The sequence below is a fragment of the Thamnophis sirtalis genome, unplaced genomic scaffold, assembly GCF_051295495.1.
Source record: "Thamnophis sirtalis isolate CommonGarterSnake01/CBP01778 unplaced genomic scaffold, rThaSir2_p1.2 scaffold_10, whole genome shotgun sequence".
Lineage (NCBI taxonomy): Eukaryota > Metazoa > Chordata > Lepidosauria > Squamata > Natricidae > Thamnophis > Thamnophis sirtalis.
In genome coordinates, this window is record NW_028261390.1 from 24597447 (window position 1) to 24612220 (window position 14774).

A 14774-nucleotide genomic window follows, 5' to 3' on the forward strand; every position below is an offset into this window, starting at 1 on the left:
GACAAAATGATTATGCTGTTTTTATAAATGGTAATTTAGACTCAAAATATTTAAATTGAAGAAGGAGTACAAAAGTCTGCCCAGCAACAATTAGATGCCTATTGCAGGTTCCAGTAAAAATGTATTTGTTAGCATTGTTTAATTTTGCTTTCTCCATTGCAAAGTCTACTTTATGGGACAAATTGTATTGAAGTGGAAGCAAGCCCCCTTCTCTATTGTATTGTAGGAACACTAATTATATTTCTTTACTGAAATAGAATTGTTCAGATTTTTAAAAATTGAGTATTGATAAGTTTTAATATTTTCATGTTTTTGTTTTTGTCTTTTGTGTTTCTTATCTAAGACATGTTATTATTGGGTTTTTAAAATTAACTTAATTTTAAAATTAAACAGATGTTTCACACATTTCAGTTTTTAAATATGCCTAATCACTCTAGGGATTGGGGAAAAACTATCTGGCACTGAGTTCATTTTTCTTAATTAAAAGACTATTACATTGAAAGCCCTATTGATTGGTAAGCAGTCCAACCCAAAGAAGGAAAATGAGGCTGAAAGTAGAAGTTATGTGAGCCATGTCAAACAGTGCCCCGAAGCTTCCTCAGCCTGCCTCCTCAATGATATTTAGGATTTTGAAACATGTCATCCTGCTATGAATTTCCATGGTCCCATAAGCACTAGACAATTTAATGGAGGGTATATTCAACATGATATTATGATGTACCTCCTGTAAGATTTTGTTCTGTTCTAAGCAGCATGCAAAAGGCAACAACATCACATGAGTTGGAGGAAGCATTTCTTAGGAGTTTCAGCTTCTTAGCAGCTTACCTCACAAGAAACAAATATTCCACAAATATTTGGCTCTTGATTAAGAACCAAAAGAAAGTAAAATATGTTTATAAATACATTGAAATGCACAAAAATTACCAAAAGAAAAAAAAAAGGAAGAGGAGCATATTGTACACAACAATTCTATTGAGAGTTAAGCAAAAAAACGTATTTCACAAAAGTTTCATATTGCAACATAATATGAAACATAAAACCACCTTGGAACAGCTATTCAGGAATCATTACAAAATTGTTCTGTGTCCAATATACATTCCTGATATATTAAGAAGGAATGAAAGATCAGAGTTTCCTTTGGCCATCAAAACAGCAACTGAATGGCAAGTTTAAATTCCTCCTGCGAAATTATTAAATTTAAAGCAACAAGGGAACTTGAAGAACATTAAGTTCTGCTCATGCTTTCCCTACTTTTATAAGAAAGTTATAACATTTCTTGGCAAGCTATACCATCCCTGAACAGCAGAGGATAAATTTTGCACGACGAAAAACTTTCTGCGTCTTGACAGCCAGTAGACTGAGTCAAAAACTGGGAGGTTCCAGTAGAGGGGTGTCACCAAAAAAAGATGACAGGATCAGTCTCCAGGCAGAAGACAACAGCAACATCCAATCCTGGCTGCTCCTTCCTATCACTATGGAGAATGCTTAGTTTCTATTATTAAGGAATATATTTAAATATTAAAATTTAGGAGTTTTGTACATTCTTAATTTTTCTTGGTTCTGTAACTTTTGTGAATAGAAAAAATCCATAGATTATAACCATGAGGATCCTCTAGATATGAAGGGCCAATCCTCTCTCCAAATTCTCTGATACCACTGTCAAACTTGCATCATCACAGCAGCATCACATGATGTATCACGACTTTTCCCCCTTTCGCTAAACCGAGCATGGGCATGGTCAGTATGTCACACATCTGGCCTGTGCGACACAAGTTTGACAGCCCTGTTTTAGGGTGAGAAAAGCGTTAAAGACAAAATTGAATGGTGGAAATGCCATCAAAGTTATCAATACTCGGGCTATACTATTATACAAAACACCCCTGGAATTATTAACTAGACACAAACTGAACCGGGCAGTTTGAACTGAAAAACAAGAAAGCTAATGACTATTCACTATGCACAACATCCCATATTGATATTGAAAGATTATACCTGCCCCACAGAAATTGAGGTAGATGTTTACTAAAACAATCAGTCAAAGAAGAAAAGCAAACTTTGGCTGATTAGATGTAAGACAGCCAAAAACAAGCATTGATGCCAGCTAAAAATTGGAACTTACTGAATGTGCAGGAAACAAAACATGAATATTGAAATAATGCAATAAAACAAGAAAAGAATGCTGGCAAGAAAAAGAATTACAGGGTCAATTTCTACAAAAGATCAAGGGGATGGTGGATAAAGATAAAACTTGGCAATGGCTTACAACTGGAACATTAAAAAAGGTATCTGGAAGCTTAATTTTGGCTGCTCAATAGCAAGCCATTTAACGTAATATAATCAAAGCCAGAATTGAAAAATTGTCAAATGATTAAAAGTACAGATTGTGCAAAAGAGGCAGAAGAAGCTTGTGCAAGAAGACTCCATTAATTGTTTAAAAACAATGTATAACATGGTTGCCAAAATGATTCATTCATTGAAAATTGATGTTGAAAAAGTAGTTGAAAATGAGCAAGTTAAAATACTTTGGTATTTCTGAATACAAACTGATGAAACTCTTAGTTCATCACAAACAGGTTCAACTGTAGTTGAAAAGAACGAAGTGTGAATAATTGATGTGGCAATACTAGGGAATAGTGGAATAGACAAAGAATTGGAGAAGATCACCAATATCAAGATCTGAAAATCAAAGTTGAAAGATTATGGCATAAACAGGCTGTGGTGGATCCAGTTGTTATTGGCACTCTAGGCACCATACCAAACAATCGTGATGGCACTTAGAAAATCTGTGCATTAACAAATTGACCACTTGTTTGAGTCTGCACATATGCTACGCTGATACAACATCTAGGACAGGAGTGTCAAACTCGTGTTGTCACGGCATCGTCACGTGATATATCGTGACTTTTTCCCCTTTCGCTAAACCATGTGTGGGCGTGACCAGCATGTGACGCATCCAGCCTGCAGGCTTTGAGTTTGACACCCCTGATCAATGATCTTGGGAGGAACTCAATGTATATGAAGGCCAACACCAGATAAAGAACTGTTAGCTATGATTTCACACTGTTGTCTGTAACACCATCAAACAAAACATCTGCTTATCCAAGGGCCTTGGAAACAAAAATGCCAAATCCAGTCTGAACATGTGGCTGACTGTGCACCAAACCATAAAAATAATACTACACGCCCTTGGAAAGGACTTGATAGGTGGACAAAAATGTGAAATCCCGGTTTTTTGGGTTAACTGTGAGACCAACCATAATACAAAATACAAAGATAAAAGACTATGGCAAAAGAAAGCAAAGATAATACCAAGAATAATAGGTCCCTTGGGTATAATTCCAAACAATCTGTAGCATCACTTGAACATCATTCACATTGACAAAATTGCCATAAGTCAATTGCAAAAGGCAGCCAGATGTTTGAAACAGTTTATATTCTGAGACAATATCTTTAACATTATAAAACAATGATGTCTGCCTATATCAGGTATTTGATAGGTAAGGCAAAAATGCCAACTCCAATCTAACCATCTGGCTGACTATGTGACTTACTGTAATAATAAAATTACTTATTACAATTTTTGCTAATCTAGTGTCAGTTCTCATGCTAGCTGGAAAAGTCTTATCTAGAACAATACAGGTAAACTTAGATATCGGAAGCATTTTACGGTTTCAACCAGAGGCCTTCTGTTCAAATTATATTTTGGCATAATGAAGAGATTATGAAAGAAACTCGATATACGCTCAGCATAGGAATCTAGCAGCCAACTACCATACATTTTGAACAAGCAGTTTTTCATCACATACTGCATATGACAAGGATGTAATCTAATACAGAAGGAGGACTGTCTGAATACTGAAGAAAAATCCTTCATATCATGTACCCAACTATTTTTCCAGACACATTTAAAAGGAAAATTTAACCCAACAATTGACAGAAACAGTTAATACAGAGGCATAGAAGTGAACTGCACATACCTGAGAAATTTCTTGTAGCCAACATTGTTGTTAAAATGGCTCCCTGAAAATCCAACATAATACCAATATTTTAGAAAATAAAACCGTATGATTTGTAATATCAAAATACAATATTGAATCCTAAACCTTGTCCTCTAAATATATAGTATTTATAAACAGTGATATAAAACATACTAAACTGTATACTTTTCTTCCTAAGTTTGTTGAGGTTTTGCTTTCAAATATGGTTAAGAGTGTGTGTCAGTTGTAGTCCCTATTAAAAACATAAACTGACAATACTTGGTATTTTTGAAAAAAAAAAGCACTACACTGTCATATTAAAAAGGGAGGCCTGCTTGTATTTATTTCAATTTCACACATGCATGCAAATTTCCCTCCACCCTTCCAATGTACAATGTGTGTTTATACACATACATACAGCCCCACAGAGAAGATTGAGGAAAAGGAATATTAAAAGAAAAATTTCTCTAGGGCTCAAAATAAGTGAAGTTTCAGACAATCAGTATCTGCAACATTATTTTCAGTATTTGAAAATGCTGTACTCCCAGACATAGAGAGCTACGATTTACACATACAAATTGGGAAACTGGCTTTATTTTATTAGTCTGAGTATTAAAACAAAGGACTACTGGCAAATTCTGCAACAAGATAATACAAAATCTGCACAAAGAAGAAGAATAAAAGCCATCATACATGTAAACTGGATACTTCTGCATATAAAATTAACTATTGTGGATTAATTAGAATATATTTTTTGGAAATGCTATGAACAATAAATAAAGGATATAAAAGGATCTATAAAAATTGCCTTCTTACCTTGAGTTTCCTTCTTGCATTGAACTTCTTCAAACAATCTACGGTCTCCTGTCTGTGCATCATAGAAGCAACAGTAGAGCGTTGCTGAAAGACAAGAAGAGAGTATATGTTTCAATGCATGCAGCTTTATCTACACTGTTATTTAATATAACTCTTTTTGGTGGGGGGAGATGCATCAAGAAGTCGGTGACAATTCTAGAGTCCCCAGTCAGAATAACAGTACTCCTTCCCACCATTTAAGTTCAATTTAATTTGTGTCGCCGCTAAATATTAGATTACCAATAGGGACTTTTTGATCTCTGAACTCTTTTTCTCTTTAATTATCGTCCCATATATTATTTAGCTCCTGCTTTTATATCTTCTGCTTTGTAGGGTTGATTTAGTTGCTTAATTAAAAGTACAGGTAGGCCCCATTTAGTGGCCACAATTGGACCTGACAACTTGGTCGTTAGGTGAAGCAGTCGCTAAGTGAAAATTAAACAATACTTACAAGCTCAGCTTTCCTTTGCTTTATAGATATGTCTAGGTTGTAAATATGTTTGATCATAACTATATTTTAATCACTGTTGTAAATGGGCATTAAATGAGGCTGTTGCTAAATGAGGATTAGCTATAGCTGTTATCTTACATGACCCTTTAAGAGAAACCTCATATATTGGCACTACAAAACACCAATTCTCTGGAGAAGAAAGGAAAATATCGTTAACAGAATAAAAGAGTTGGACGGGACCTTGGCGGTCTTTTAGTCCAACTCCTTGCTCAAACATGAAATCCTAAACCAGAGGTGGGTTCCTACCTATTCGAACCGGTTTGGCTGAATTCGTAGTAACTCAGGTGGACATGTGACCGTACCGTTCTATCCTGGATGCCGCCATCTTTATTTTCTTTTCTGCATATGCGCAGAACAATCTTCATTGAAAAAATGTAATTTTTTTCCCCTTTTTAAATGGTGTGTGCATGCGCAGATCCTTTTAAATGTAAATGTGCACACGTGCAGAGTGTGTGTCTGGCGTGCGCGTGAATGAAGCGAGCGTAAAATTTTCCGGGCACCAAACTGGTAGTAATGCCGGCAGGAACCCACTCCTGTCTTAAACCAATTCAGACAAATGTTTGTCCAATCACTTCTACCACTGTGGTATAAATTCTATGTGTCTGAGGGTAAATTACAATTCTGAGGTAAGATTTTATAGAAAGAAATCAATAGGCTACAAAATAGTAACATGGATTAAGAGAATGTGGATGTGTATGAATAACCAAATACCCAACCTTACATTTTGACCCCAGCCACATGACATCTGGGCAAAACACAATTAATGAAGTAAATACTGCTTACACAGATCCATGGGTGTTTGAGGGCCTCCGTTGCATTGATGCGTTTGGCAGGATTGATTGTAAGCATTTTGTTGATAAGATCTTTCGCTTCTGGGGTCACCGTATCCCATTCTGGGGAAGGAAACTTGAAAAACATGTAGTCATGTAAAATCAAACGGTTTTTGATAAAACATCAAGTAAATAAATATGTCTTTTAGCCACCTTGCCACATTTTAATAAAATAAAATATATAATAAGAATCATGTCACACTGAACTAGAGCTGCGGCTTTTTGGGGGGAATTTTTACTCCTTGAAAACAAAGCAAGGATTGTTTTGCTTCTTTCTTAGGCAATAAATCATTTTGTACAGACTTTGCGGTTGTCTTAACGTGGGTTGGTGGATGATCAGACTTTCCTCCCTCTCTCCAAAATGGCAATCTTCCCTCTCTTCCCATGAACTTATAAGTAGTATTTGTACAGCTATTTCCTCCAATCACTTCACTTCAAATTCTTACCATTCTCACAAATTGAGCAATTGAAAACAAAGTGAATGTTATAGCACAGCACTAATGAAAACAAACAAGTTAATTAGTATTGAACGGAGGCACAAAAAACCTGAGTCAAGAGTAGACTAGATAAAAGAAAACTCAATTGTATGAGATATGAAGAGAGGGAATAGCTGTAATAGGTTCAGATAACCTTCCGAATAATTGGGAAAGATAATCTACTCTTGAATTGACCACTGCATGCCACTGATTCTTGCCTGTTGATTATGGAAAGCCTTCACGTACATTTCAGCATGGCTGAAGCCTATAAGACTGGTTGTCCTTCTGAAAGCAGGTTATTATTTTATGAAAAGCAATTTGTATGATGGACTCCTCTGATAATCATGCTGCAGAAGTGACGTCTGTCTATTTGGAAATACATTCCAACAGGCATCAATGCTTAAAAGGCAGGGTGGGAGGAAAACCCATCATTTTAAAAAAATGATTCTTGTGGCTGAAATTGACGGACTTGAAAATTATGAGCAGTGAGAAAATAGGATGGAAACCTTTTGGGGGTGGCACCAGTTCTTCATGGCTCATTTCACATTTTTCTGCCCCAGATCTACATACACAAACTTGTAACAAAATCAAGAAAGATTATAGGTGTGGGAATCTGTAACAAACTGTGGTCAGTGAGTGATGTGTCAGGGATGGGCACAATATGGTGGCAGAAAAACTATACTGAGAATATTTATTTACATCAGCATCACTAGGTACCTTTTGGACTACACCTCCCATTAACTGTGGTTGGCATGATGAAAGCTGCAGTCTAACAGAACTGGAAAACTTTGGATCAGAAAAATAGAATCCTCAAACTGGAAGGGTTAATTTAGACCACCTAATTTTATGCTCAAGGAATCCAAGTAAATGCTTCATGAACAGATGGCTGTCTTGCTTTTATCTCAAAGGGAAAATGGGAAATATATGGATAACTAGAACTCTGGAAGGTTGGTTTTAAGATGTATGAGATCATTTAGCTTAACCAGGGTCCTATGTACTTCAGCATGTTGTGTTACAAAGTAGTAAACAATCTCCATTCGGGCAACCCACAAGTGGTACAGGAGGGTAGCTAGACCTCCATGCTCACTCTTTAGTAATTAATATTTAAGGCTTGCTTAAATATTAATGGAAGATTAATTAATTTGTCTAATCCTTTTTTTAAAAAAATGTGGCTACTTCTCTTTTTGTGTGGTGTGTGTGTGGTTGTGTGTTTGTCTTCCAAATAGCATCCTCCATAAAATAAAAGTCCGAGGCTTGAAGTTCCTCCAAGTTTCAATTTATTAGAAGAGCCATGTTGGCACATCTGGGAAACCCCAAATCTGAGAGCTTCCAGGATTTCCAGTTGAAAGTTCAAGCCCTTGCCCCAGCGCCACATCATATGGTCCAATCAGTCACCATCCCACAGGGAGATTCCTCCCAGCAGGTGTCAAGGCAAATGACCTTGACTTTCTGAGGAAAAAAATTATTTTGACTACACAACTCTCATGCCCCATACAATCCCACCTTCCAGTTTCTCACAGTAGAATATGTTGCAGGCTTGAGGCCCACTGTAAAAAATGGTGTGTTTGTGTGTGTGTGTGCATATGCGTGCGCACCTTTGAAACAGTGTTGAGTCCTGGACACTGCCTGGATAAGTTACTCCAGAATTCTGAAGAAGTGACTTGCTACTGTCTTCTTCTTATGCCTGAAAGTGACTGATATAAGGTCAGCCAGCTATCTTTCTAGAACTCATCAATGAATCAATTATTGTGTCTCTTGAAAGCACGTACTGTAAATACTCAAGACTGCACAATTACTTGAATATTCACTAATACTGTGTCATACTACATATAAAATTCTACAAAGGAAAAAAAATCATCAGAACAATTTCAGAGGTTGGGAGGAAAGTAAGAGAATGCCAGAATCTCAACTACTTAATTGTGTTGTGTTTTTAGGGATAATAAATGATCAATGATAAAAACAGGGAGAAATTGAGGCATTACTTACATCATAGGCACCAGCTTTGATCTGTTGATAGAGTCTGTGTTGATCTTCATCCCAAAAGGGAGGGTATCCCACCAAGAGGATATAGAGTATAACACCTGCAAATGGTATTAAACTAATGAGTAAAAGTAGCACACATAAAGATTAACTGGAGGAGATGATACATGGGAAATACATAATAAGATCTCCTAGCATGTAAGGCAATGGACACTAATTTTAATCAGAGTAGCATGATGAGGACAGATCAGGAGAATTTTCTTTCACTGAACCTTCTTTTTCTGAACACAGGGGCTCAAATACAGGTGCGCAGAAGATTTTCCTCCTTTCTTCTTATGGCTGAAAAAAGTGACTAGGCCACAATCACCAGTTGGCTAAGGTGGGACTAGAATTCACAGACTCTTCACCACTACACCACACTGGTGGTTCTTTAATAACAGTCAGGGATAAACACAGAACAATAGAAACGGTAAGAGGAATTTCCATCCCGCATTTATAGTGGCTTAAGGCAAACTATCTTTGAATGATTTGAAAAACTTCTTCCAAGTTTCTTCCTATATAGCTTAAGTGTCAACCCTGCAGCTAGCCTGACTGAGGCCATTTTGAGACTGCAGTGCTGACACACTGGAGCAGAGGGATAGGGAGGGGGGGGGAATAGAGATAGTTGGGGTGTTGTAGCTCTTGGGAACCAAGGACATTCCCACAGATGCTCGGAAGGAGGGGACTGGAGTCACCTTGCAACTAGACAACATCCTAATTGGACCATGTGACCAATTGTTTTGAGAAAGTGAAAAACTTTTACTTTAAACCTCTTGAATATTCAGAGTCGGTTTTCACCAGCCTGTGCCAATATGACATATCCAATAAACTTATTCTTTGAGGAATATACTTGCCCCAGAGTTTTGCTTGCTATGGGTATGTTACTTGGAACCCTGACATTAAATTGACTCTGACATTAAGTTGCTCTTTGGGCGATCAGCTGTCAGCTGATAGCCCTGCTCTCCCTTGATTATGTCTATTGCATTCTTTTCATAGCTTCTCTACAATCTCTCACGGGTTGCTAAAATGTTCACGGTGATAGAATATAGAAAATAATAGTAGAAAGCAAAATGGAAAAGAGGAAGCCTAATTATTAGATAGATAGATAGATAGATAGATAGATAGATAGATAGATAGATAGATAGATAGATAGATAGATATAGATAGATAGAGACTGTATATATGTGTATGTATGCATGTGCGTATACAAACACATACACAAACACACAGAAGGACAACACACTTGTCTGCTTTAAATAGGTTTGCACCAGTGGTGGGTTCCTACTGGTTTGAACCAGTACGGCTGAACCAGTACGGCGGCCTGGGTCGGTACAACCGGCAGCGACCCAGGCCTGCCAAGCCCCCAAACTGGTTCCCCGGTCAATGCCGTCAACGCCATCATCAACACCATCTTGTTTTTCAGTTCTGTGCATGCGCAGAACAATTTTAATTGCACTGTGCATGTGTGCACCAACCATGTGAAGCGCACACCTGAGCGAACCAGCCAGAACCCACCCCTGGTATGCACTTCCAAATCTCCATCTCCCCCCTCAAAAAAAAAATCATAACTGGCTTACCACAAGCCCACATGTCTACCGGCTTCCCATAGGGATCTTTTCGTAGCACCTCAGGGGAAAGGTATCCTGGTGTGCCAGCAAAGCCTGAAAAGTAAGTCTGCTTAGTGGAAATAGTAAGCTATTCAGAAGAAAACAAATATTAAAATCCCCTTTTAAGTATCTGCGTCTAGGCTACATTGTCACCATCTATTCTACCTTAGTCTGTCTCTCTGTCTGTCTCTCTGTCTGTCTGTCTGTGTATCTGTCTCTGTCTCTGTCTCTGTCTCTCTCTCTGTCTCTCTGTCTCTCTCTCTCTCTCTCTGTCTCTCTCTCTCTCTCTCTCTCTCTCTCTCTCTCTCTATCTATCTATCTATCTATCTATCTATCTACCCACCCACCCACCCACCCACCCACCTATCATCAAGGGTGACTCAGCCTTCCATCCTTCTGAGGTAGATTCTCTAGCTTTTCCCACCTAGATTTGCCTAACCTGTTCATCTGCATGCCCTTAAACCAAATATCTCCTAGTTTACAGGTAGTCCTTGACTTACGACCTCCATTGAATCCAAAATTTTCATTGACAGTGAATGACACAGTGAATGGTGGCGCAGTGGTTAAAGTGCAGTACTGCAGGCTACTTCTACTGATCACTGGGGTGCCAGCAGTTTGGCAGATTAAATCTCACCAGGCTCAAGGTTGGCTCAGCCTTCCATTCTTCCAAGGTGGATAAAATAAGGATCCAGATAGTTGGGGACAATATGCTGCCTCTGTAAATCACTCAGAGAGGACTGTAAAGCACTGTGAAGCGGTATATAAGTCTAAGTGCTATTGCTTTCTATCTTTTTTATAATACGATAGTCCTCAACTTACAAAAATGTGTTTAGTGATTGTTCAAAGTTACGAAAGCACCGAAAAAAGTCACTTACAACCTATCCTTATGCTTATGAGAATTGCAGCATCTCCACAGTCACACGATCAAAATTTGGGTGCTTGACAACCAGCATGCATTTATAATTACAGCATCCTAGGGGAAGCCCGATTCACTTAACAACTGTAGCGATTTGCTCAATATCCATGGCAAGAAAGGTCATAAAATCAGGTACAGCTCACTTAACGGCCACCTTATTTAACAAGGGGAATTCTGGCACCCAATTGCAGCCATAATTCTAGGGCTACCTGTTAGAAACATTTGTGAATCACTTCCAAACTTACACCAATGCTTTTTTTTAATACCCTTTCTTATTTACCCTTTCAGCTTCTCACTTGTTTTATGCTCTAGGGCAGCGTTTCTCAACCTTGGCTGCTTTAAGAAGTGTAGACTTCAACTACCAGAATTCCCCAGATAGTACAGTGGGAGTTGAAGTTCACACATCGTAAAGTTGCCAAGCTTGAAAGGAGCTCAATTTAGGGATTTGTCTGGGTTCTGAATAGTTTGAAAAACTGAAAAGAACAACCAATTTATGATTTCTTTTTTTTTCAATGGTAAAGAAAACCTCTGGCATAACCACATCCCTTTTAACACTCCCATCATCTGAATTTTTGTTCATTGCATAGAGTTTTTAATATCTCCTATACAAGTACAGATTTGGGGAGAACTTTTTCAAAATCTTTTTATGTAGATCTTTCAAAAAATTTCTCTCCAACGTAAGCTAATATGTACAGGTAACAGTCACTTTTGCTTTTTACATACAACTTTTTACATACAAAAAATTTGTGCATTTTATGCTTTTAATCTAGGGGTGAGGAGGAATGGTGTAGTAGCCTAGAGGTGGAACCCTCTCCTCACGATCAGGAGGCTGTGAGTTTGATCATAGGATCATATTTCTCTCTCTGGGCACACTGAGAATATATCTGATGAACAAAACTCCGCACTGGCAACAGGAAGGGCATCTGGCCATTAAAACACTCTGCTTGCTCCATTTGGTTGCCCAGACTCCACCCCGCAAGGAATTATGGGGTTGTTAAAAGACAATGATGATGAATTTGGGAATGAGGGTTAATGTAGATTTCTGACTGGAGAAAAATGGATGTTTGATTCAATGGTATAGTGTCAATTCAGGCAACTTTTGCAAATCTGTAGATTTCTTTAATATCCCATTTGCAGGCACACTAATGGCACATATAATATAATGATGTTGGGATAAATGGGAAGGTATAATACAAACTGAATTTTTTTTCTTACCAAACCAGGCCTGTTGTTCACCCTGCACTTCAATTGCTAATCCAAAATCTGCCAGTTTTACAGCTGCTCCTTTTGACTTGCTCGCTAGAAGCAAGTTCTCAGGCTTTATGTAGGACAGAAGAGAAGAAAAAAGAAAGTAGAAGATAAGTCAATATTTTTAATTTGGTACTTACTTTATATAGATTAAGTTGGAGACAGAGAAAACACACTTTTCCTATTTTCAAAGATAAGTAATAAAAGTTTGATTCTGAGAAATTTTATATGGATCCCAAATCTACAAATTATTTAGAATAGGGCTGTTTTTAGTTCTGTTTTATTTTTAAACCCTCTCTTCTCTTTAGAAATTCTTTTAGAAGCTTCTAAGATGGTCTATCAAGTATCTACAAATTTTATTTGGCAATACAAAGTTTTCCCACATTATAGGATTATTAACTTTCTCTAGCCTGATGGCCATCAGATTAGTTGGCCTGAATTTCCCAGAATGCCAAGCTCTTTAACACTTCTTGACAATACTACATGGCCCATAGAATCACTTCTTCAACACATTCTTCTTGTAAGAAACGTTATGGTCACTTATAACCAATTACTGATATGAGACCAAGGCTCAAATATGTTTCTTTGCTAAAGATAGATACATCATCAACATGATTTATTACAAAAAGGATACATTACCTAGAAATGTTACCTATATCTGTCTTGTGAAAATTTATATGACTGCTAGATATCAGGAATAAATCAAACTTCCTTATAATTCAGTTGCAGTAGTCTTAGGGTCTAACTTGTAATATCGTTAAAATCATCTTAAAATGTCAATATTCCATTATATCTAAACAGGTGTTTCTCAACCTTGGCAACTTGAAGATGTCCGGACTTCAACTCCCAGAATTCCCCAGCCAGCATTCACGAATGCTGGCTGGGGAATTCTGGGAGTTGAAGTCCAGACATCTTCAAGTTGCCAAGGTTGAGAAACACTGATCTAAACATACTTAATGCTACAGGTAGTGCTCGACTTACAACCAAAATGTCTGTTGTTAAGTGAGAGATTTGTTAAATGACTTTCATCCCATTTCACGACCTTTCTTGCCACAGTGGTTAAGTGAACCACCGCAGTTGATTAGTAACACAGTTGCTAAGTAAATCTGGCTTCCTCATTGATTTTGCTCGTCAAAAGACCGCAGAAGGAAAATCATATGACCTTGGGACACAGCAACAAACATAAGTATGAGTCAGTTGCCAAGCATCTTAATTTTGAACACATGGTCATGAGGATGCTAAAATGGTCGTAACTGTGAAAAATGGTCATAAGTCACTTTTTTCATTGCCATTGTAACTTTGAACAGTCACTAAATGAACTGCTGTAAGTTGAAGACTACCTGTATTTTTTTCAATTTTGGAATTTAAACTTTAAAAAAAAATTATTATAACAAGAAGTGCAATCAATTTTACAAGCGGTTTTCCAGGCTAATTAATCTGCAAGGTTTATTAAGGCAGAAAAAAGTTAGTAGAGCAGAGTTCTTAGAAAGCGTTGATAATCTTACTATCTATAACTTTCAAATTCCTAAGCAGGAGCTGTGATGTTAAACCAGCTTCTGTCTAAACTTGAACTTTCTGGATGGTTGGGAGTGGAATTTCAAAAATTCTCATAAACTCAGATTAGAGTACATTGTATTACATTATGCACTTTGATAGATAAATACCTAGAACTTGCACAACACAAAACTAGGATAACAACCTAATTGTCCATGAGAACCACTGAATATTGCAAACAAGTAACTTTGGACATAAATATGTGAAGCAAATATCACAGTCATAAGGAAAGAAACATGGTCCAATAATTACAGAGCAGCCATACACTCAATAGCAAGCTCATCTGACTTCTGGGCAACTGACTATGCCCTTAAAAAACCATGCATCAGCCAGTTCAGGATGATGGAAATGTCAATAGATTTGTCATGCATGAGTTCTGAATAGGTTGGGGCAAATGTACACAATTGGACAAAAATATGGGGGATTTAAACAGAGATGGAATCTTGAGACTCCATCCAAAAAAGGAACAGGTCAGTGTGTGGATCACAAAGTTGCACTTTAGCTGCAGATGTGCATATAGTAGACAGAAAGCAATAATTTTTGAGCTTCTTTATTATAATATTGATAAAAGAGGCATACAACATATTTTGTGTTAGTATCTAAACTGTATGTATAAAGGATATCCTAAAAGAATATTACACATCTAAGTTTATATTTTAAAATCTACATACGTGGTGACCTAGCTGGCAAAATAAAACAAGATTTTTTTTAATGACAAATCACAATATTATCAAATGCACACTAGATCTAGTTTAGGAATAAACCATTCCAAATAACTGCT

At 37.3% G+C, this 14774-nt stretch overlaps 1 protein-coding gene across 24 annotated transcripts in view; it reads right to left on the bottom strand.

Moving 5' to 3' along the window:
* CAMK2D (calcium/calmodulin dependent protein kinase II delta) overlaps window positions 1–14774 on the bottom strand; it is a 136605-nt gene that overhangs the window by 33665 nt on the left and 88166 nt on the right. For all 24 annotated transcript variants that reach the window (XR_015697874.1, XR_015697875.1, XM_087724258.1 and 21 more), the window contains exons 7-12: window positions 12407–12509; window positions 10246–10329; window positions 8636–8730; window positions 6127–6249; window positions 4794–4877; window positions 3978–4020 (exon numbers count right to left, since the gene is read on the bottom strand). Coding sequence is in view for 22 of the 24 variants with exons in the window: in XM_087724258.1 (XP_087580384.1) it covers window positions 3978–4020; window positions 4794–4877; window positions 6127–6249; window positions 8636–8730; window positions 10246–10329; window positions 12407–12509 (532 nt within the window). In the remaining 2 variants the exon portion in view is untranslated. The remainder of the gene's footprint in view (window positions 1–3977; window positions 4021–4793; window positions 4878–6126; window positions 6250–8635; window positions 8731–10245; window positions 10330–12406; window positions 12510–14774) is intronic.